This window comes from Pimephales promelas, chromosome 4, assembly GCF_988280905.1.
Source record: "Pimephales promelas chromosome 4, fPimPro1.hap1.1, whole genome shotgun sequence".
Classification (NCBI taxonomy): domain Eukaryota; kingdom Metazoa; phylum Chordata; class Actinopteri; order Cypriniformes; family Leuciscidae; genus Pimephales; species Pimephales promelas.
The window spans coordinates 40,189,224-40,213,479 of NC_142772.1; the positions used below are offsets into that span (position 1 = coordinate 40,189,224).

Genomic DNA, 24,256 nt, shown 5'->3' on the forward strand with positions numbered 1-24,256 from the left:
GGTTTTGAATTTTCAATTTAATCAAGTGTAAAGTTAGACATTTTACACACCTGTAGTCGAGACAAGAAGAACGTGCAGATTCTTAAACAAAAATTGAATAGAAAGAAAATAAAGAAACAATAAGACAAAATGGACAGTAATGTTTAGTTTCTACTGATTTAATCGCATCTTTATTAGTGTAACAAACTCTTATCAGACTGTGGTGAGCCATTTGACTTGGATTTATGCATTTTGGGGTACAATTGCGTCATCTAGTGGTGATCATATGCTTCTTCATAATACAATCTAAATGAATTTATATTAATAATTATAGTCATATTAAAAGTTACCGTAAACCCGAACACGCTAGTATCTGATTTAGCAACACAATCAACGGCAAATGGAGATGCAAATACCTGTACAGAATATATAAAAAGGTCAATTCAGGATTAAACTGGTTAGTTTTTATAGAGAATGGTTTAAATTTAACCCAGTGTTAAGTTTAGCTTAATTGTTATTTTTTTTAATTCAAATTCTTTCTATAGTTCTGATGGATTTAGGTTGCATATGCTTATAATTTAAATCGACTTTAGATTGAAAAATATTAACTGGAAATATGATTTTGTGGGGTTATTTAGGGGGGAAATATGTTATAATTATTATTATTAATAATAATAATAACAATGAATGTTGATTTTAGTAATCATTGGTGGTCTCTTGCTTAAAGGCGCTATAGAAAATAAAGTTGGTATTATTATTATTACACATCATTCCATAGGACAAAAACGTTCCTCATTAGGCCTAATTTAAACAATAGAGGTAGGTTATTTACATTTAGGTCTGTACGTAACGGCATATTTTTATTGTTTAAATTAGTTTACAAAATATTCATTTATCAATTGACCAATATATATTGATAATCGTTACATAAACCCTGTCATGTTTTCTCTGTCGTTAACTATACGTTTCTCCACCAAAGCAGAGAAAAGGGAACAAATAGCACGTGTACGGGGGCGTGGCCTGATAAGACTTTGCCTGACACGCAACCAATGAGAATCTATTTCGTCGAAATATATTCCTTTTATTCAAATATATTCAAATATAGTATTAGTACGCAGTTGTTATTGGTCCGTGAACGAGAAAGCGACCAATCGCTTAAATGACAGCCCTTCAGCTGTTCGAACGTCCCTCCCCCTAGTTATTTTTTAGCAAATCCCGGAAGTATTGTTTTTTAAAGGGACAGAATAATTTCATGGGCGAGGGCTTTGGACCAAGAGCCAAGCAGAAAATAGCAAAGGCCCGTTGGCATAGGACGTGGAAAGGAGAAGAAAGGCAATCAAAATAGCTTTGTCGACATTTTGAGACCAGGATCTTGTACCCAGGCTCATCGGTCAGATATAACGTTACCTTCGTTCCACTGTGGGATTTCAACGCAGATAGTTTGACGTCGATTACACTGAAGATCTTGAGATCCTGCCTGCTGTCTAAAATAGCATCAAACTCTTTCTCCAGATATGATGGGAATGTTAGTTTGCTGACTGCTGCAGTCCTTGTCATTGTCATCGTTGTCATCGTTGTATGTTTGCTGTGGGTGAGTTCTCTTTGTGTTACCATCCTCCTTTAGATCACTCTCATTTCACCATTTATATATATAGATCAGTCTCATTTCACCATATGCTAACCATCTGAGATCATAATGACGAAGGATGAAATTTTAATGTGTAAGTTACCTTCGCAATCTCACTGCTCAATCATGTGTTATAGCTTACCTTATTAAGCTAAACTCTTTATTTAAATCTAAGATTAAATGATGAAATGATCCCCAGTCTGAAATAAAGACCCCCTACCTAGGTCTTTTCCATCTATTGTATTTGAAATGATCTCACGTGTGTTTGAAAATGCCTGATTAATCACAGCCTGCACACACAATGCATACAGGGGCTGCTGTATGTTCATGCGCAGGGGGGCGTTTCTGCTTTGTCTGATTCATGCCATTTCATCCACTGAAGTCAACTTTCATCAGTGCGAAAGCCACAGGAATTTCTCATCTCAATGCCTCTCCGTCTTTATCCTTTAGTTTTTATTTTCTTTTGTCCTTTTTTTGATTTATTACATTCTTTGTGCTTGAAGTGTGCATGATTTTGTTTCTGTAATGTTACACCCCTAGCCACGGGCCCTCATGAATCATGCCTTAGTGGTGGCACAGTTTATTTAAAAAGGTTCGCCTGTTTGCTTCAGAATCGGTTGCTGCTGACACAACATTGCGAATACATTATGTTGTACTTGTAGCCTAATTATCAGATTCAATCGAGAAAGACAGGATTCAGCATCATAGTTTTGGCAGTGGGTGGGTGTGCGCACACAGGTTGCAGAATCTGTAAGAGGCAAGCATCCATCCTGCTCATTACTGATGCCAGACAGGACGTCAATAGAATGGCACAATGGAAGGCTGCAGAGTGATTTCTATTGTCCAAAAAAAGAAAAGTAAGATGAATAGTGGATCACCAGTGACCCCAAGTGTGCTCTTTCTCTCTGTCCTAAAAGAGCTGCAGGTAGAATGTGCCCTTTATCACCAGCTTGAAGTCTGAATATTAAGAGCTTCAGAACAGCTCCTTAATGCCCTTGCTGTGTGACCTCTTTCTGTGTGCCCGTCAGCAGAAGTATGTATTACATCATTGGGTTAGTGAGGGAAATGCATGGTAGGAATAGTTGCAGCAAATCGGAAGATAAGCTTGTCAAGCTGGCGTAAGAAGCAAATGCATGTTGGAGATGGTTATTCACTGTGAACTGTTTTAGCATGCGTCTTTAAGGCCTGAAGTGACACCTTTTCTGCAACCGATACGTGTAAATGTTGAATGAGGGGTTTCAATTCAACATCTCCCCTAAATGCTCTTTCTCTCATCTTGATGTGAGTAAGGGTGGTGTCGGTCCATTAGCACTGGTCTTTTCAGTGTTTCTCTGGATTCAAGGTTCTTTTTTTTTACAGACTATCCTTGCTATTGAGTTTGGGCCTTTTGGATCCTTATTCCAGTTTGAGGTGGCCTTAATATAATTGCTAAAGGAAAGCATCACTGTTATTATTGATGATACTTATGGTTTTTTTTTTTTGCACAAAATCTAAGAGTACATTTACACGACAACGATGGACTAAAAACAGAAACGTTTTTCCTGTGCGTTCTTCACGTACTGGCGACAACGTCGTCAAAACGATCCCCGTTCACACGGATCCACGAAAACGACTAAAAGCGCCCTATTCTGCTGCCAGGCCAGTAGTTGGCAATGTCACTTTGTAAAGAAACACTACGTGCTTATAGATCTTATATAGGCTCCGCCCCTTTTCACCGTTTTGTCTTCCGGTCTGTATTTTCACAGCGATCTTGCGTATTTTTAAATGAACGGCTCGTAAAATCTTCCTGGTTGTCTGACATTTGTTAAGACATCTGCTTTAAACATTACAATCCTCATGATAACTTTCTTTAACGTTACATTGACTAAATCCACTTCAAAAGCTAATTAATAATTACTAATATGTTTTAAAGATGGCTGCGCCCTTGTTTCTCTGGTGCATAAGGTCTATAGACTGAACACGTAAAAAGCACAACTTCATCATTTTAATTTTTGTAGTTAACATAGAAATGATAATAATATAATTTTGAAAAATTAGAAATTCACTTTTCAAAAGTATGGGTTTTAAGGCCCCCAAAGTGCCATTGTCTTGTAAATGAACGAAGCACATAACAAAACTACTAAAGATTTAAAATAAAAACTGAAAATATAAAATTATAATTAATTAAAAACACTATAGTATATAAATAATACTAAAATAACAGCGTAGCAATACACTTTAACCCCAAAGCAACCGCATAGCAACCCCCTAACAACCAGTCAGAATATTGTGGCAGTGCATTTGAATTGGATAGAGTTTGGATTATCTTGGTCAGTACTTCTTTATTCCAATGCATTTGTGTTTATACATCTATATGCACATTTGATTTGTAACATTTTGAACCTTGGCTTCTTTAAATAGCCGTAGAGATGCCATGGATGGTTAATCATGATAGCCAAACCCGCTCTACTGGTGACTTAGATAAGGATTTCAATAATAGAAAATGTTCTCCCAGATCAGTATCACTGGATTAAGTGTATGTGCAGGCAAGTATGTGAGCATGTGCACAGGTCTGATCCAAGCAAGCCAGCTTGAAAACAAGGCTGCTTATCATTCAAGTATGACTAGTCTCTTAATTTTAAGAATGAACAGTTTGAATGTTGCCATAGGCTTTAGCAATATATATATATATATATATATATATATATATATATATATATATATATATATATATATATATATATACACACACACACACACACACACAAAACACTGAAAACAGAACATTATATAAAATACAGGACATACATTTTAGGCAAAAATAAATAAATACATATTGCATGTTCTGTGCAATACAGCAGATTTTCAGCATTTTGTAAAACAGTAGGAGTTAATATTGTAGTTTAGCTATATCTAGTTTGTGATCTATTAATGTACTGTAATGTTTAGTTAAATCTATACAAGTTATATATATATATATATATATATATATATATATATATGAAGAGTTCAGATGCAAAGGCCTCTAAGTGCCATTTGAAATTTTCTTCTAAAATTGTCATTTTTATCAAGCTTGTATATTTAAGCTCAGTAATATTACTTAAATGGCAATGAAGATTACCTATTAATTGTCATTTAAGTGAAATTACTGAACTTAAATACACAAGCTTGATAAAAATGGTCATTCTAGAACAAAATTTCAAATGGCTTTTGCATCTGAACTCTTCATATATATATATATATTGTATAGATTTAACTAAACTAGAATATTAACTCTTATTGTTTTTTTTTAACTAAAGTTCTGCTGTATTGCCACATAACAGGCTATTTTTAGCACTGCCATAGATATATGTCCTGTACTTTGTGTAGTACTTTGCTAGGCTAATTGCAGGTTAGCAGGAGTTTGTGTGGAATGGATTGTATGTCTGTGCGCGTCTCTTTGTACGAGAATAACACCATATCTTTTCATCATCTTTCTGCCTTCATATCCCAGCTCCCTTTTCTCTGCAGTTATCTTTCATTTCACCTTTGCCCTCAAATCCACCTTCCACCATCTATTCCCTTTCTCTAATTACGCCCTTACTCTGTTTCAGAGAAGTAAATGTGTCACCTACTACAACAACCCCCACCTTGGAGAGCGTATTACCAAGGGCATGTTAGTTACAGTCCTCGTTCATCAGTGTCAGCTGCTAATCTCTACAGTGGGACTAGCCTTGATATCTAGCATCAGCTCTGTTTTTGTTATTGTAGTGACGCATACAGACTTCCACAGCTGATTCCTCATTGTACTTCATTGTGTTGCAGTGCCTTTTGTTATGTAGTATCATTTTATTGATCTATTTATAGCATGCATTCTCTGGGATAGGGTTTGTTATAAAGATGTGTATCTGTAATACACACTGATCATTCAAAGATTGTGCAAGTGCAAGATTGCTATACCGTTTCTCTGCATTTTTTTCTTCTTAAAACATTCTGCGCTTTACTAGAGTGTAGTCTTGAGTCTCTTTCTCTCTCTGACCTCTGTGCAACATAAAAAGTGAATAAAGTATAAAAGTCAGTGTATTGAAGGTGTGACTAGCAGAAATCGCATACTGTGTGTTTACATTATCTGTGGAGAGAGCACAGGATTGCACCTTTTGTGTTCTCACTTGGCTCATTGGAGTGGAAAACAGGAAGTTGAACAGCTGAGTATTATAGCGTCAGTCTTGTGGGACTTCAATGGTTTGAAGTGCTTTTATTTGCCTTGCGTGTAGACTTTTTGTTTAAAACTTCACAACCACTATGTTAATCAAGTAGTTGGTTGATGTACTGTAACAACATTTACATTGTTGCCATTCAAACAGTTGGAGGAAACTATATTAGTTTCCCTTGGGAGAAATAATTAAATGTTTAATAAAAATAATAAATACGGTAATTAAATAAAAATATTTACAAATATTCAAAACACATGAAAAAACATAATATAAAAACCATATTTGATTAATACAATGATGCTTTCGTTTCTATTGTTCATATGTAATTTGCATGTACACTCCTGTTAATTTGAGGTCAGTAAGAATTTATTTTATTTTTACAAAAAGTCTCTTATGCATTTATTTGATCATTTAGATAATGAAATATTGTTACAATTTAAAATATCTGTTTTATATTTTAATATATATTTAAAATGCCAATTATTCCTGTGAGGGGAAAAGCTGAATTTTCAGCAGTCATTGCTCCAGTCTTCAGAATTCTGATATGCTGAATTGGTGCTCAAGAAGTTCATATTTTTTTGGAAATACTGATACTTTTTGTAAAGTATACTGAGATTTTTATTTATTTATTTTTTTGACTGAAAAGGGATATAAACGCACTCTCAAACGTGGAGGAAGGTACGAGTTAGAATGTAGGCCTAGCTGTGAGCTTTAACAGTCCCTTATTGTCCAGTTGATCCCAGCTTCAGCTCAGATCCAGAATAGCTACAGGCAAAGTATTTGGAAGACAATAAAACTTGTTTTGAAGATGTAACAGAGAGCAGTGTTGCCTGCCTAGTGCCTACTACAGTGTTTTGTCAGCATCATAGCCTACACCAAATCTATGCTGCTGAAGCACCACTGAGTGTGTGTATGTGCAAATTTGTGTATAGTGTGTTCTCTTGTATTTGTGTGTACTGTTTTGCTTCACTCTGTATATCTGAGTTCTCAGAGGCCAGCTCATGTCTCAAGCCACGCCCCCAAGCATTCCTTATATGGGCACGGAACATGTGCTCTTAAAGGAGAAGCGTGTGTTTCTCTGCTAGGCATGTTTTCAATTTAAGCTCACTAGATCTTAGATCTCTGCAGTGACTGGTGTAACACCTTTTCCCCTTTTACAACCCCATATGCAAAGTAACCCTCAAACACTGAGCATAAGCTCTCCGCACCACCTCCTCCCCCTATACCTCCCTCACTGCATCTAAAGAGATGAAATTAATCTGCGTCTGCATGCGCTAATACTTTCGTTTAAGTGCATGCGGAATTACCTCTCCTTATTTGGAAGATGCGCCTGCATTTGAAAGAGGTCTGTGGCATGTTGCCTGCGGACACATTTACACAAACACACACACACCCATGCCTTCACACCCATCAGAATCTCTGTTTCTGTGCAAGGGCAGATAACACACTTTCATGCAGAAACGTATCCGCTCAGCTGTGCACTTCCCCTTTGAGCTCTTTTCCCCTTTTTTTTTCTTTTTTTAAATGTACAGCATTTGAGTAAAGCATGCTCATTTGTATGAATGCTGAACTGCGCTTATATTTGTGGACATTACGACATATTTTATGTTCATAAAGGCTGCATTTATTTGAGGAAAAATAAAGTAAAAACAGTAATTGTGAAATGTTATATATAAATGCTTGATGGCATCGCCGAATGTTCAGAAATGATTTGGTGCTCAAGAAACTTTTCTTATTATCATCTTTATTTCAGGATTCTTTGATAATAGAAAGTTCAAACGGACCGCATTTATTTTAAATCTAAATCTGTTGTAACTTTATTTTCAATTTCATGTGTTCCTCTGAATAAAAGTCTGACCCCAAACTTTTAAAGTTATCCCTAAAATTAAAGTGCATCTCTTCATTGGCATATTTGCCTCCAAAGTAACACTCTGGGTTGCTCTGGAATGCCATTATTAGACAAGAAGACACACACACACACTGGCACTTATGCACACAATAACTCACTGAAGCTCTATGAGGGAATACATTGCCTCTGCAAAACAAGCTGAACAGGTGGGCGGGACTTTTGAGGTTTCCCTTTTACCTTCACACCTATCAGGACAGTCGCTGTGGCATCTGATCCCCCTCCCTATGACCAATCAGATGAAAGCACAGCCAGCCCCACTCTTACATGAGTTGTGTGCTGACTGAGCAAGCGAGCACGCCTTCAGTTACCAGCTGAGAGGAAGTAGGCTGAAAGGCAAAGCAGAGGATTGAGAGAGAAACAAGTGGTGAGAAATTTAACAAGAAAGAGAGAGCACAAGAAGGGAGGGAGGACTAAAGGCGGTATACCAAAGCTGCTTTCATTGTTTTGAAGTTATTCGAGGGGAGAAAGATGTGTGTGAGATGGTGGTGGTGGTGGGGGGATTTAGAAGTGAAAAGTGGGGTAGGCTGGGAGGGGGGTGGGAGTATTACAGAGTTTATATGCATGTGCCAAAGGGAGCCTGAGAGAGGTTTTGTGTGTGAGTTATTGAAAGAGGGAGAGAGAGAGGGGGAGTTTGGGAGGGTGGAAAGAGAGATTCACAGTTGGGCATACCAGAATAGCAGTGCAGGGAGAGCATAAACGGCGAGATGTGCCTTTATAGACTGCTTGAACAAGAAACCTTGATTGGACTCAAGTCTTGTATGTTTCTCTCTCCTCTCAGGGGAGGAACAGAAATAAAGGCCTGCACTCCCTCATCATTCCATGCAAGTAACCTTTCAACTCCTCAGTCTTGAAGCAAGAACAACCACGACTTTAGAGCACCGACAGAGAGGACGGAGAAACAGACCAGTAGGAAAGGGCTGGAGTTCTTAGAGAGGTGAGTCAAGAGGTTAACATGAATTCTGCACTGTTTATGGGTGGTTTAAACAGTGACAGCAGTTTGACATGGTGGCATACTTCATCTAAAACTATTGTAAACATTGTGCTTAAGTATTGTTCATGTAGTTTGTATTAATTGAGAGGCTACATTTTGAATATGCCCACTTTTAAAAGTTCATTTGTCACTCCACTTGCTATTTAAATGAACTGAAGACTAGCTGTAAAAATAGTGAAAACCTAGTTAAGGCACCCCAATTATATTTAGAACCTATGTTTTTTTTTTAGTTTATGAGTCATTGACATTTTTTTGAGTCATTGACATCATGTTATACTTTATCAAAAAAGTATTTTAATCAACATGTTTTCTGTGTATTATTTATAGCTTATAAATTCAGTTTGTATGCCCTTGTATTTAATGGGATGCTACATTTAGAATATATTTGTAGTTAAAAAAAATTGTCATGTACCAAAAAAACTGTTAGCTAAAAATTTGAAAATGGTGAAAAACAGTTTAAGCGCATAAATTACGCTTCCCTTCATATTGATTTTAACCTGAAGGTTTGCTTACGGTTGTTTATGAGTCATTGCCATTTTTTGCAGTGGTATCAGTGTCTTGCAGTGTGATATGTTTGACTTTAGTATTATTTTTAACCAATAAATTCATATTTTATGGCCTTATAATAATGGTGACTAGTTTAAAGGAGTAGTTCAGTTTTAAAAAAAACTTTTGCGGATAATTCACCCTCATTTCATCCAAGATGTCCATGTCATTCTTTCTTCAGTCGAAAAGAAATTAAGGTTTTTGATGAAAACATTCCAGCATTTTTCTCCATATAATGAACTTTACTGGTAACCAAACGGTTCAAGGTCCAAAAGACAGTTTCAGTGCAAACTGCAAACTGTTCAAAGGGCTTTAAACGATTCCAGATGATGAATAAGGGTCTTATCAAGCGAAACAATTGCTTATTAAAAAAATTAAAACAAAGTTTAAGTTTTATAAGCTCAAATGTTCGCCTTGCTCTGTTCTGTGATCGTGACTCTCCTGTTCGAACTCGTTCATCAAAATGAACGAATCTTTTCCCGAGTCAATTTGGTCATTTCGTTCGTTGAATGAACCAAATGACACAAAAAAAGATTTGTTCCGTTTTGTTACCAGTAAAGTGCATTATATGGAGAAAAATCCTGCACTGTTTTCATCAAAAACCTTAATTTCTTTTCGACTGAAGAAAGAAAGACATGGACATCTTGGATGACATGGGGGTGAGTAAATTATCTGCAAAAGTTTTTTTTTAAAAAGTGAACTACTCCTTTATAAATTATGCTTTTAAAGTGAATGTGGATTTGAACCACATTTTTATTTTGCTGTGCAGTATATGTCAATGGTCAACCACCCATTTATGAACATGGGAAGTGTTGAAAGTGGAAAAGGAAGTAGTTTCGTAGAGACCCTTAAAGAAGAAAAAGCTGTCTCATGCTTTTTCTTTTTGTCATGTCATATCTGTCAATCCACAGAATGAATCCATGGCATCATGCCCCGTGCTATCTAGAGATAATACTTCAGCTATTGGTTTTGCAAGCTGACAGGCTTTTAGTTGTGGAGAGATACGCTTAGTTAGAGGTGTGCTTGTGAGTCTTTGTTCCTGTTGTAGTCTGTAATGACATTTAGTGGCTTCCTCCGTTATAAAAGCCAGGTGTTTTGCAGAAACCTCAAGGCTGCACACATCATCACTGTACCTTAAGGGTAGAGATCTACACTCACACCCATGAGATGTTCTTTCTCAGTGACTCACTCTCTCACATGCATGGTGAGAAAGCATTCATGGTTTTTACTGTTTTTACTGCATGCCTTATTTATGTTGATGCGATTCAGTGAGGGAATAAACTCTTTCAGCTGTATTTTAGCTTGACTGAATCAAGAATTGTTTTTTTGAGAATACTTCCATGCTTCCATAAAAGACAAAAAATTGAATACTTTCTTGGCAGGTTGAAGCTAGATGAGATGGCATCCATAAATATGGAGCTAAACTAGCTATATCGGGCTCATAGCTATGATAAACAAGCTCCATGGTGGCTCTATAGGGAGAATGGCTTGTTTAATAAAGCATGTTTTCCCAGAATGTTGTTTGGACTCAGGTCAACCATGGAAACAATGTTTGAAATGAAGCTCCAGTGTAATTTTTGATTGTTTAGTCATAAAGTTTCCCTTGGTTTCTATGAGTCCTTCCATTTCTTATCTGTGTCATTGCCTTGTTCCTGAAACTGAGAAACTAGAATGTGAAGAAGGAAATATTTTTGCTTCATTCTATAGCCATCAGCTACCACTTCATAATCATCACAAACATACGTGCAGCTGAAGAACACAGATGTCTTCTATTGCATTTTGATTAATATAAAATTATTTTGTTCTTAACATCCCCTTCATTTTCTCCTAATCATCTTATGGAGGTTTTCCATTGCTCAGTTTCTCACTAAGGGCATTAAAGGAGTAGTTCACTTTTGAAAAAACTTTTGCTGATAATTTACTCACCGCCATGTAATCCAAGATATCCATGTTATTATGTCCATGTCAAAATGAACAAATCTTTTTCTGAGTCATTTGGTTCATTCAACGAATGAAACGAACAAATTGACTCTGAAAAAGATTCGCTCATTTTGATGAACGAGTTCGAACAGGAGAGTCACAAACGTGCATTGCAGAACAGAGCAAGGCGAGCATTTGAGCTTATAAAACTTAAACTTTGTTATTCTTTTTTTAAATGAGCGATTGTTTCGCTTGATGAGACCCTTATTCATCGTCTGGAATTGTTTAAAGTCCTTTGAACAGTTTGCAGTTTGTACTGAAAGTGTCTTTTGGACCTTGAACCGTTTTGGTTCCCACTGAAGTGCATTATATTATAGAGAAAAATGCTGGAATGTTTTGATCAAAAAGTTTCATTTCTTTTTGACTGAAGAAAGAAAGAAATGGACATCTTGGATGACATGGGGGTGAGTAAATTATCAGCAAAAGTTTTTTGAAAAGTGAACTACTCCTTTAAGACACTATTTTCTGCTCTGAAACTATAGCTGTATTATGAAAGGCATTACACAAATTAAATTGACTTGACTAATTCTGGGCCAACTTCTTTTTCCCAAAATGATACCTAGTAACCCAAAAAAACACCATAAAGCTGAAAGCTACCCAATGGTTGTTTGGTTTCGCTATCTATTTTCTTCCACTCTGTATTGAATTCTCTGGGGGTGGGGATGAACATTCTTGCTTTTTTCTTTAACAGGCAGTGTGGATAAACTTAACTCTCAGTGTGTCCTTGAATTGTTATTATAACCTGGCTGGAATACAATTCATTCCAATGGAATTACTAGATTTGTAGATGCAACCATATCAAGAGACGTCCAGGAATAGGACTAAGCTGAGAAGGAAATCATGCAGTCGTTGATAGCAATTAATATTATAATTACTAGTTAAATTAGTATGTAAAATAGTCATATCACTGGCATCGTTTGCTTTGAATAAACACACTTTACATTTCTCATCCTTCTCTCTGTTTGTTGGTGTGTGTAACACCAGTGTGTTAGCTGGTGTGTGTCTTGTCAGCTGTATTTGACCTGGGGTTTAGGCTTCTATTCATGCTGAGACGTAAGATTCACAGCAACGCTCTGAAGGTCTTACATCATGTGTAACAGACCACCATATGCTTGGCCAACTCTGGAAAAAAAGACTTTTGTATAACCCAAATCTCTCAAAACTCTATACGTATACACTACCTTTCAAAATGCTTTAAAAATGTATTTGAAAGAAGTCTTCAGTGTCGCATGATAGTCCAGAAATCATTCTAACATGCTGAGTTTGTTGAAAACAATAAGGCTGCTTAATATTTTTGTGGGAACTGAAAAAGTATGTCTTACTGAACTGAAATGTGTTTTCAGTTATTTTTATTGGTTGTTTTCAGCTATTTACATTGTTTTTGTATCTGTCTGGTTTTGAATCAGGTCCTGGAATGCTGTTTGGTTACAGATAGTGTTTTTAAGTGTCCTCTATGCCCCGTCTGGACCTTTTGAAAGTTATTTCAGATCTTATGTCACTGTGAGGTGAGGTCTGCACCGTTAGCCGTTTGTCAAAGCGATGCCTAAAATACCCTCAAGCCCAAGTTATGCTGTGTGACCTCACAAAAACACTCTCCTTCAGTATTTATTTCTGTCTCTATCTCCTTGTATCTCTCCATGGTCTAATTAAATTGGCCACATAGGCCAATATTTTAAGGCCTATATTTTACTAGTGAACTCAAAAACGCTCAGGAACATACTGCCACCACTATAAGAAAAGAAAAATATCCATTAAAAACCAGAAAAGGTACTCGTCATTTTCTGCCAGGCCATTATCCGTTAACCCTAGGCTAAAACCTAACCTGTAATTCAAAATCGATATGGAAAATTCCTTCATATTAACACAGTACATTGTGCCCTAATTTTTAAAGACTTTTTTAGAGTATAAGCTCCTCCCTTGCGAGGCCACTGAATACTTAATTCAAGCAGTGTAATGCAAATGCTTCTCTTGGAAAGGCCAAATCCTCAACATTCTGTCTTTTTTTATATATATATTTTGTACTTTTATAGCCATCAGACTAACATACTTGTGCTTCATTAGAGGGTGCTCAGTGCATGGATATGCAAGATATGTCACACCACTGTTCAAAAAATTTGAGGTCAGTAAGAAATTTTAGTTTTTTGAAAAATGTAATTAAAAATTAAACCATTTATTCAGCGAGGATTGATTTAATAGATGTGACAGAAAGACATTTATAATGCTACAACATATTTCTGTTTCAAATAAACACTGTACAGTTGATCAATAGAATCCTGAAAAAAGTGCATCACCATGTCGACATGCATATTAATCAGCAAACATTAGATTGGTAACATAGTAAGTAATAATTAAAACAACCCAGAGCCCATCCTTTAGAAATCAACCTACCGGTCTACAATCTACACTCGATGAACTGCCCGTGCACAACAAAAAAACGCCAAGTCCAGATTGCGACCAAGTGGTGCACAATTGAGGTCATTCCTATTTCACTAAGGTCCACTCACTTCAAAATTTCTGGCCTCGCTACTGATGTGAAGTGCATAATTAGGTCCCTTTTCACTATCGTGGTATTCATCATTTTTAGTGCCTTTAACTGACAAGCAGATTATGATTTTCATAATGCAGTGGATTTGTCATTCTCTGTATATGATGTATACATCCTTAAGACGGCTAATTTGAAAGGAGCTTAATCATAGATATATATGATCACGAGACAGGAGTAAATAATGGCCCACATTCGACCCATAGGAATAGTTTGTTCAAAAATAACAAAATCTAAAACATTCTTCAAAATAGTTTTTTGTGTGTGTTCCACAGATGGAGGCCATACAGATTCAGAACAACATGAGTGAGATTTAAATAACAGAATTTTCATTTTTTGGTGAATTCACTGCGCTTCTGAAAAAAGAAGGACAAAAAGATTCCTTCAGCTAGAGTGCATTCAGACTACATCCATTTAGCTAAGCTTCAGTTGATAATGCTCACTTATATCGTGTTTTTCCAAAAGCCTTTACTTGGGGCTAGTGCTTATGTTCCTGTTTTTGTCCTTTTAATGAGCAAGACTGCTCGTTCTCTGATGCAAGACGGTACAAAGGTTCTGTTGTGCGTCTCCGTGTTTTGTCTGCCAGTCTTGATCCCAGACAGGCCTGAGCTCTAGAGACAGTGAGCCAGTCAGAGCAATGTAGTACAGTCTGTTCAAGCATGTGTCCTAATCAGATGGCATAAAATGAGTTTAGCGAGTCATATGATTGCTCTTTGTGTCTCTTCCCTGTTCGTGTGATTTGTTTGATTGATTTATTGACCAGTAAAACAATCTCTTTTGTAATTTAAATCTAGATGACTGATCAATATGAGCTTTGACATCTAACCTCACCAGCGCATGTATTGACAGGAATTTAACAAAACAAAAAAATGGACTTTAAAATCGATTTACAGTCACTGATTTGGATCATGTGCAGGTTGAACGGTGGGATGGTTACTGTTTTAGTTTTCCATTTAACCATTGTTCTCTGACAGGTTGTGTCTCTGGAATGCCTGGCTCAGGATGCAGCCGCTGAGCAGTTCACTCCTTTCAGGAGCCAAGGGGAGGCGTGATTGGCCGCTGGCCTTATCTGGCTGGAGCTGTAGGAGAGATATTATCTATTCATTGGCACGTTCTGAAAGGCCCCTCCCACCTCACTGACGCTCTGCCCTTGGTAAGTAAACTAAATGTACTATAGCCCTGTTCAGACTCCAAATCTGTTTTTGTGCATAGCCAATTGGAATCTGATCATATTTAGCATGTGTAAATGGCAAAAAAAAAAACATTCATGAAATACAGTTTTTACAAATCTGTTTTAAGCTACATTCAAAAGTGGTTTGAAATCCTATTCAAATCATATTTATGGAAATGTTTTTCAGTCTGATACAATTTCATGTATCTTTTCTGCCTATGTTTATGTGACGTTCTCACGCCACATAAAACGTAAACTGCAGACGTTTTTGTTGAAAACATGCTGAAATACGTTGCAGAAACGAATCGTATCTGAACAGTCGTGATGCGGTGTGAACAGTTTCCAATCGGATGCACAAATAACCGGAAGTGGAATGACAGTGTGAAGCCTATGATTACTGTTACCAAAGTAATTGTTTAGCAGGTTTGCTCTGTCGTCAAAGTTTAGTAGTCCAAATGTTGGGTGTTTCTTGAGTGTTTTAATAGCTCTGATACATAAAAGTGTTTTTTATGTCTCTATACTGTATAAACTTCATTGTCTCTTTGACATTTTCTCTTTTGTCAGGCCCCTGTTAGCTGCCTGTGTGTCTGGGAATGCTGTTTTTGCATCAGAGGGGCAGTTTTGGAGATGGGCGAATTCAGGGGCTAAGGACAGGGTCAAGATTCAAGGGTCAACACAACTTAGAAGCTGCAGGGGTGGATGTAGAAGGGTCTGAAGCCAAGCTGCAGGCTCCAACAGGCACGTAGGTTAGGAAAATGGTCATGCGCACATTTATTTGTATAAATGTATTTTATGACAGTGTTTCCTGCACCAGCTGTGACACTCCCTTTTTGTTACTCTCCCTTTAGTTGTGAATGCGATTTTTTCAGATTGTATTGAATGTGATTTGAGATAAAAAACAACAATCTGTGTGCCAAGAAATAATGGCAATGCATTGTCCTTGTGGACAACTAGGAAAAACAAAAGTTGACTCATATGAGCCGGTTCTTTTTAGTGAATCAAAACCATACAGCGTAAATAGATGGTCTGATTCCTAAATGTATTAACGTATAAAAAACATATTTAGTGTAATTAGCGGCCGACTAACTGTCTAAATGACAATAGCTACATTTCATGCACCTAAATAACCCATTAGTAATCTGATGGCTCAGTTGGAATCCAAATGAAATGTCCATTGGATGGAAAGGGGTGGTGTAGACCTGAAATAATTCAATCAATGGGTGAAAAGACTCTTCTCAAATGGATTAAAAAATGAGTTGGTGAGCTCATGAACATATGAGCTGGTTATTTTCAGTGTACTATTTATATGTGTTTCATATCAATTTGCTTATGCTTGTATATACCTGTTTGTTGTACTTCAGAAGCAGTGTGCACTGTGGAAATCAGCTTGTGCTAACTCCATAACTGACCCTTGGAAACTACAGCCTTCCATCCACCTAGACGGGAAGCTTACTTTCACTTTCACAGCCTTGTTGCACTTGTTTGGACATTCTAGAACTCTCTAGAGCTTGTGTCTTTATTATTTAACACTGCACAACTTCCCTTGAAACAATCACCCAGCACAAGCAAAGTCACTATGCGTCACATCCACGTGGAACTGGCTCGTAAAGAGCCGGCCGTAGAGCTTCCAGCCCAGGATGGCGATCTGCCTCTGCCTAGCACTCGGAGCGAGAGCCCTGAACCTGGACTACGTCGAGTAGTTCCCAGACCTTTTGGAGAAGAGGAGATCAGACTGCAGAAGGTCTACCAGCTGTCCATTCTCTCACAAAGAGGTGGTTTTGGAGAAAATCAAGAGACTCTGCGACCCATCAGAGTAGGCATGAAACGTAGCCTAGAGGGGACGTCGGCCCCTGTCGCCCACAAGCGTCTTTTCCAAAAAGATGATGATGACGATGACGAGTCCGATGGGGGGGTGCTGTGTGGGTCTGGGGTGGATCCACTTTTTTACAACTCGTTCCTTGAGCACAGAGACTCAGAAATCCCTAGGTCTCCTCCCCTTTCCCCTTCGCATCCACCAATTCCTGGTCGCCGCCCAGCCCAGCACAACCACGACAGGCCTATCCCGGACGTCTTCGCCCCGCTGTCCCCAAAATCTCCTCCAATGGTGGACCCTCACTCCACCTGGGGTCACTGCGAGGGGAGTCCTCCTACCCGTACTCCCAGGACCGAGGCCTCCACAGCAGGAAACGTCCCGGCTGGCTCCAGCGAAGAGCCACAGAACGAAGGCCACAACTCTGTGGACGTCAAGAGCATGTTGTGTGCCAAAGAGAGCAGTTGGGCACCCGTCCCATTTTCAACACCCGCTGAAGCTGTTGAATGGGGGGCAACTTTCGAATCTTCTCCTCCACCATTGGAGACAAAGACCTCCTCCTCTTCCTCCTCTAACGGACTGAGCTCTCTTGAGAAAACACCAGGGGAAGAAAATAGCCAGATACCAGGATCATCCAATTCCTGTCCAGTGAAGAAAAGACTTCTCTCCTTCAGTGATACAGGAGAGTCCTGCTCGGAGGATGAGGGTCCATCCACATCAAAACGCAGTAGGCTGGCACTGTTGGCACCAGGGCTCGGATTAGCGTCCTGTCGCAGCACTGATGCCAAGGGTGCACCCTTCTGGAATCATCTACTACCCTCAGCAAGAGAGCACACCAAGGTGAGATGCAAATAACTAGAAATTAAGTTGAAGGCCCTTCCACATGACTTTACAATGCAGCTAGATGTACAAACTTACATTTTAACCACCAGCTTAGATTATTTCCGCCTCGTAATCCAAATATATAAAGACCCTTACATCTTTAAAATGAAAGAATGAGGAAAAAAATACACAAAAATACAACATTTTCAAAATTGATGATATAACACCGTCTCATCCCAAGACGTCATTCAACTGACGCTTTTGACCATACGTCAACATCCGCCGTTTTTGCCCTTTAACGTCAGTTAGATGACGATCCTGGGGCGTGTACCCTAAAACGGCGGATGTTGACGTTGTTGAATGACGTCTTGGGATGAGACTGCGCTGGATATTAATAAGAAATCATTCTTGAACACCAAATCAGTATATTCAATATTCAGTATAAGCAATTTACATTGTATAATATAGTCAAATAGAAAAGTTATTTTAAATATTAAAGATGTTTTACAGTTTTTCACTTCCATTGGAAAAACAGAACGGTCTCTAGTCTCCCATTTGGCATCCTACCACATAATGCATTTTTGAGCTAACTTTGAAGACTAAATTATGACATCTCCAACTCAATGTGTAGCCAATTATTAAAGCACATTAATATAATTCATAAAGCAAGATGGAAAACAAAGTGCATATCATGGCATTCAGAGCATAAAATCATTAGAAATTCAAAGTACAATCATCTGTGATGAGTGTTTGCAATGCTTTTCATGTTAAGATAAAAGTGCCACATTGTGAGAGACGCAGTGACTGTGAGTCATGTGTAAAAGCTGTAATTTAAGGGGGAAAAAACATACCAGATGTTTCCACATTATGAATGATTACAAATAGGAATGGAGATGGAGAAACGTTTTCTAGGCGATGCGTAAGTGTAAAAGGGGCAGGAATAATCTACTACCTATTACTGACAGAGTCATGATAAAAGGTGATTAGTCGGATGGATAAAAGACATTAGGGAGTGAGAAAGTGAGAGATTTTAGACTATGTGTGTGTTTAATTTTCCATTGCGGCACAATAAGCATTGGGACTCCAGAACAAAGCCCATTGACAGAGCCATTGTTCAAGAGGTGAGACCTGCCTCACCTGACCTAAACCATATACACATACAGGTTCTGGCCAAATTCAGTTCCAGAATGAGCGAATTTGGGTGAAAGGGACTACATAGGACTACATAGGCTCATATACTTTCATCACGACAGTGTCAGTGTTTGAAGGCTGAGCTCAGGACTGAAGAGAGGACAAGAAGGGAAGAATAAAAGAGAAAGTGAAGGACAGAGAAATGATCATAAAAACAGGCCAACGAAGAGACAATCACAAAGAGAAAGGAGCGAACAGAGGTTTAGTATAGAGAAACAGAGATAAATAGACTGAAATAAACGAGCAGACTATCTGAAAATGTACAAGTTTTATACACTGTCTATAGTTAAGTCTAGCTGATATTTAATAACTATTATCAGAATGATATTATGGACTACTGTGATATTGCAGCTACATCTTCATCTGTAAGTACTTGCAGTCTCTTTTTTTTTTTTTTTTTTGCTTGTTTGAAATCTCCCATTGACATTACAATGTTTGACTTTTCACAATGTCATCTTTCCAATCTCTCAAACACTTTTCTTTTTATGAGATTGAGGAGATTTAAATCTAGTTAGACGTATATCAGCAGCCTGTTTATATTTGATAAAACAATGGGACTCAACATTAGTTAAACAGATTATTGAATTTAAACTTGGTATTAGTTGTAACATCTTTTTTAAACTTCCTTTTCAGACTGCTACAGACTGTTCGCGATCAAGTAGAAGGCTCAAAGCAGGGAGTCGACTCAAATCGTAAGTCGTCTTTTTTTCTTTGTCTCAAAAAAAATATTTGATAATATTAATAAAAAAATGTGTGTTTCTTTTTGTTATAGTCGACAGTTGCGCAGTGGACGCAGAACAGACACCAGTCGCTCCTGTAGTTCAGTCTCCTCTTTATCCTCCATTAGCAGACCTCTTCTTGGCAACTTTGAGGTACACTAAGCTAATAAATAAAATACTAAATGAATATAGGTTATGGGCAGTTGGACACATTCTTTTGAAAATAGCAGTGTATGATGGGCACAGACTCCAATATTTTTATTCTTGAAAGCTTCAGACTATGATTTCACCCAGTCGGAGGATATTAAACATGTTGGATATCTTGAGCTGATTTTAGAACATATTATTTTTATTTGTCATGCGTCTCCTAAAAGGAGCATGTTTGTGTTTGGAATGACTTGAACATCTGGTAGTGTGTTTTTCCGGCAAGAATGATGCCCACATTTTAGTTTGTTTTAAAATGTGTAAAGATTTTAAAAGTTGTGTTTAATGCATTTCTGATTGGGTTTTGTTTGTGCATTTGTCTGAAGGAGTCAATTCTGAAGGGGCGTTTTACTCCATCTGGGCGGATCGAGGGCTTCACAGCAGAGATCGGGGCTAGCGGCTCCTATTGCCCACAGCATGCAACCTTGCCTGTGCAAGTGACTTACTATGACACCTCAGAGCACAGTGCCCCGTCTCCCTTCCTGGTATATACTTACTACCTTTGCATGTTGAATTATAGATGATTCTTTTACAGCCCATGTATTAAAGGGGTCATGAACTGGCTTTTTACTTTTTTTTTATATTGTTGTCTGAGGTCAACTTATGATGTTCGCTTGGTTTTTACATTCAAAAACATCAAAATGAATTGGTAATAGGCTATTTTATACCCTAGTTTGAGCCTAGCTCAAAATCGCTCGGTTTTTATCGGCGTCTCGCATTGAAGACTTGGAAGTAAACGCCCACTGCTGTGAGTGGATAACAGTTTTGCATATTATGAGTTTCAACTCATTCGTCAGTGCATGTGGGGGAAATTGTTTTGAAAACATCCAATGTTATAAAAAGGCAACCGGAATGATTCGCCCATACATGTTCGATCCAGGGTCCGGATCCAATATAGAAGGCACAGCACCGTTTTTTTAACCTTAATCAGTCTGCAAATCCAGTCTCGACCTGTGTCTTGTTTACAAAACAATCCTCAGTGAAATGAAGCGAACAGACGGACAATATTTTACACACATCAGCTGGAACGTCATTAAAAATAAAGTTTAACCATGCTGTCCTATTGGAATCCAAAAGCTTATGCAGCGACTGTCTTCTTCCACAACCAGGCACTGTACAATATTTTGTAAACGGCATGTTTATTGCTCGGTAGCTTGATCCGGTTTGTCATCACGAGGTAGGCCTATGTTATTTAGCTATGCGTGTAATGCACGAATCGGTGGGCGGGGCTAAAATGGCCATGTTGAAGTAGGCGTTGATCTTCTTCTGGGAGGGTGGTGTTTTATCCTCTTTGTCGTCATAGTCCCCACTTTGAAAAACGAGTCGTTTGCTGAGGCTGGTGTCAATAAAAGCTTTTTTTTGGACTAACAAGAACGTTTTGTGTTCTGAAACTTGCAGGATATTCTTATAATATGATAACCTCTTAGATGTCAAAAGCTCAAGGAAAATTTGATTTCTCAGTTCATCACCCCTTTAAAAGGAGCATGCACCTAGCCTAGTGAATTCAGAGTTTTTTTTTTATTTTTTAATCAGTTGATTTATCTGTTGATTGACTCCCATAATTTACATCTAAATCTCCTTTGTAAAATGCATATTAAATGTCATATTTATTTGCCATGTTTAGGGGGTGATCTTGCTAGAACCACTTGGAAAAAAAGGATACAGCGTACCCAAAGCAGGGACCATTCAAGTGGTGGGCTCTCTGTCTATTTATTTCCATTTATTATGAATATTATATATTATAATTAATAGTTTTGCATATATATATATATATATATATATATATATATATATATATATATATATAATTCTTTTTTTTCTTTTACATGTAACCTTTATTTATTTGATTTTTTTGGTTGTCTTTTTGCAGACCTTATTTAACCCCAATAAGACTGTGGTTAAAATGTTTTTGGTGACGTATAATTTTGGGGACATGCCCGTTAATCACATGACCTTCTTGCGCCATCGTATCTTCCTGGTGCCTGTGGATGAGGTGGAGGGGCAGGAGGGCTCCTTGTCTGACAGGAAGAAGATTCTCTGCTACTTGATACACCTCAGGTAAATGCTGACAGGATGTACACTATTGTTCAAACGTTTAAGGTTGGTACGGGTTTTGAAAGAAGTCTCTTTTGCTCACCAAGGATGCATTTATTATCTTCTAGTTAACTATCTTCTAGTCATTAATTAGCAAGTTCTGTCTTCTATAAGTTGTCTATAAATCGTGTTCCCGGGGGTGGGGTTTATGTAAATTTTAGGGTTAGTGATGTCACTAATCCAGGAGGAATGTCGTGTAGTCCCTACCAGCCGTTTGTTGTAGTCCTTAAAAAGCTATTTCTTTAAAAGAAAATATCTTCCTTTGCTTTAAACTTTGAGCGTCGTAACTTTGCAGATGTTTTTTATGCTCAAACAAATCATAATCAACCACTCCTTTCAACATATTCTATTTAAAGAGAATCATAAAAGTAATTAGTTTGTTATTTACCTCTAATAAGTGGCAAATGAAGCATAATAAACCTGTTTCTCCTCTCCTCTGTGTTTGCACATCTCAGATTCCAGAGTTCCAAATCTGGGAAAATCTACTTGCACAATGATATCCGGCTGCTATTCTCCCGCAAGTCCATCGAGGTGGACACTGGGATTCCTTACGAGCTGAAATCTTTCACCGAGGTGCCAAGAAACCCCAAATACTCCCCCAGAGTGTGAGATTGGGATGCCCTGCTACAGTGGGGCAGAAGGACCGCATTAATAAAGACTGCAAGACAAGAGACCCCTGTACACTTGAACACAGACACACTTGCACTCATACATGCATACGCAGACAAATGTATGTACATACACACAGATATCACACCCTCTTGAGGGCAAACTCTAGAACTGAGAGTGTAACATGCATGCCTTGTGACTAAATTGAGTTTTCCTCTAGTGCCGTTAAACAGTTAAGCTTTGCCCTTCACTCTGCCTGCACCTGCCCACTGTGGACCGGTCGTAAACATGCCCACCAACCCGGTCTAAAATGTTGGGGGCCATCAGTAGATTGATGGACTTCCTCGACTAAAGAGGACTGATTGGATGTACAAAGAGGTATGATGGACGTGGAAGCATATAATATGGAAAAAGAGACTGGGGAACAATGGACACCACCAGTAACTTGCCCATTGGAGGGGATTAGAAAGTTCTAGAAAGAAAGAGACCAGCAGAACAGAGGACTGAAAGTGCATCCAATTCGGTATCTGGATAGACCTCAGTATTTTGGACATTTTCTGGTTTTGGAAGGGCAGTTTGTAGGACATTGCGGTTTCAACTTCTTCTGAACAGTCCAACATCAGAGCAGAAAACAAACTGTAGTATTTATGTTCGCAAATGTCTTAAAAAAGAAAGAAAAGAAAAAAAGCAATATGCTGCACAACTAGAGTGATTTAATTTTTGTGGAGGTAGTAGGTGCCCTCTGCTAGGATGAAGGGAAAAGATTGCAGAGGGAGGGGAAAGAAAATGGGAACGGGAGGGAAATTTGGGGTATTTAAAATAATAAAAAATGTTGTTTATGTATATTTTAAAATTGATTAAACTCTGTGACTTGCAGGCGAAACCAGTGTTTGACTGTAATTTGCCAAGGGATACTTGAGAAGCAATGCCAAGGTTTGCACCTGTATGTTTTGTGTATGATCAATAAAATACATTCACTTACAACATATTAAAAAGCAAGCTTGTGTAGATTAAGTGAAAATACCTCCAGTGTTTCATGCCAATTAAGCTCAACCCCCCACTGCCTCCTCAGACATTTGTGGACACAAACTAGCTTTTTGGGCGTTGGCATGCAGTAACATTTACTTGACTTGAATGCATTATAATAGTATCTCAAAATGGCCCTTTTTTTATTAGCATTAGGCAATGTTATTCACCAGCATGAAACCAGTTAAACAGCATGGTAAGTTTTAGTAGCCTTTAACATGAAAAAGGTGGTGTAGTTAGCAATGGTCGTATTATTATGAGACCGGTACAGTATTAATTTGTTGTTGAGATATTAGAAAATAGTTCATATTAGTAGAGAGATAACAGATGGATTTATTGTTGTATTCAATGGTAAGGCAGCAACATTGCTATTTTTTATGGGAAATGATAAGAAGATTCCTAACATGACTAATAAATATTTATTTTTATGCTAAACATGCATTACAAATAATAATAAATAATAAAATATATTACAACCTGAGCTCTAGGGCATCACAAGGCGCAAAATTTGTTAAAAACTGCATTAAGATATTTTTTTTTAAATTATAGGCTAGTATGTAAAATTCAGGGAGTTCTGAATAGCCATTCTGCCTAGATTTATAGAAATTGCACAAAGTTTGTTTCATTGTTTAGTGCAAAATTTGAATTGGAAAATTTGATTCTCTTTCTGATCTGTAAAGCTCCTTTTGTGTATATTCTGCTTTACCAAATGTTGCTCAGTTAATGCAGAGGTTCCTCTTCAGCTCTCACTGTTTGGCTCCTGTCTGGATTTCTTCACAACCTTGGGGAAATAATCACATTGGCATCCGGCTTCATTTCTTGAGATTTTTGTTTCAGTTTGTCACATAACTTTCTAAGAAGGTG

The 24,256-nt window shown here is 37.8% G+C and overlaps 1 protein-coding gene across 9 annotated transcripts; it reads left to right on the top strand.

Moving 5' to 3' along the window:
* The first annotated feature begins 1,162 nt into the window (after window positions 1–1,162).
* Window positions 1,163–22,657, top strand: atosb (atos homolog b). Of its 9 annotated transcripts, none has more exons than XM_039659960.2 (11): window positions 1,163–1,570; window positions 8,466–8,621; window positions 14,721–14,899; window positions 15,482–15,663; window positions 16,279–17,567; window positions 19,374–19,432; window positions 19,513–19,612; window positions 19,990–20,148; window positions 21,288–21,356; window positions 21,534–21,721; window positions 22,213–22,657. In XM_039659960.2, exons 5-11 carry the CDS (start codon window positions 16,494–16,496, stop codon window positions 22,364–22,366), a joined length of 1,803 nt encoding a protein of 600 aa, XP_039515894.1. In that variant the 5' UTR covers window positions 1,163–1,570; window positions 8,466–8,621; window positions 14,721–14,899; window positions 15,482–15,663; window positions 16,279–16,493; the 3' UTR covers window positions 22,367–22,657. The 9 variants fall into 9 exon arrangements, with proteins under 9 accessions (XP_039515894.1, XP_039515898.1, XP_088986644.1 ...); XM_039659964.2 differs by having other exon boundaries at window positions 16,282–17,567; XM_089130518.1 differs by having other exon boundaries at window positions 15,482–15,659.
* Window positions 22,658–24,256: the final 1,599 nt, after the last annotated feature.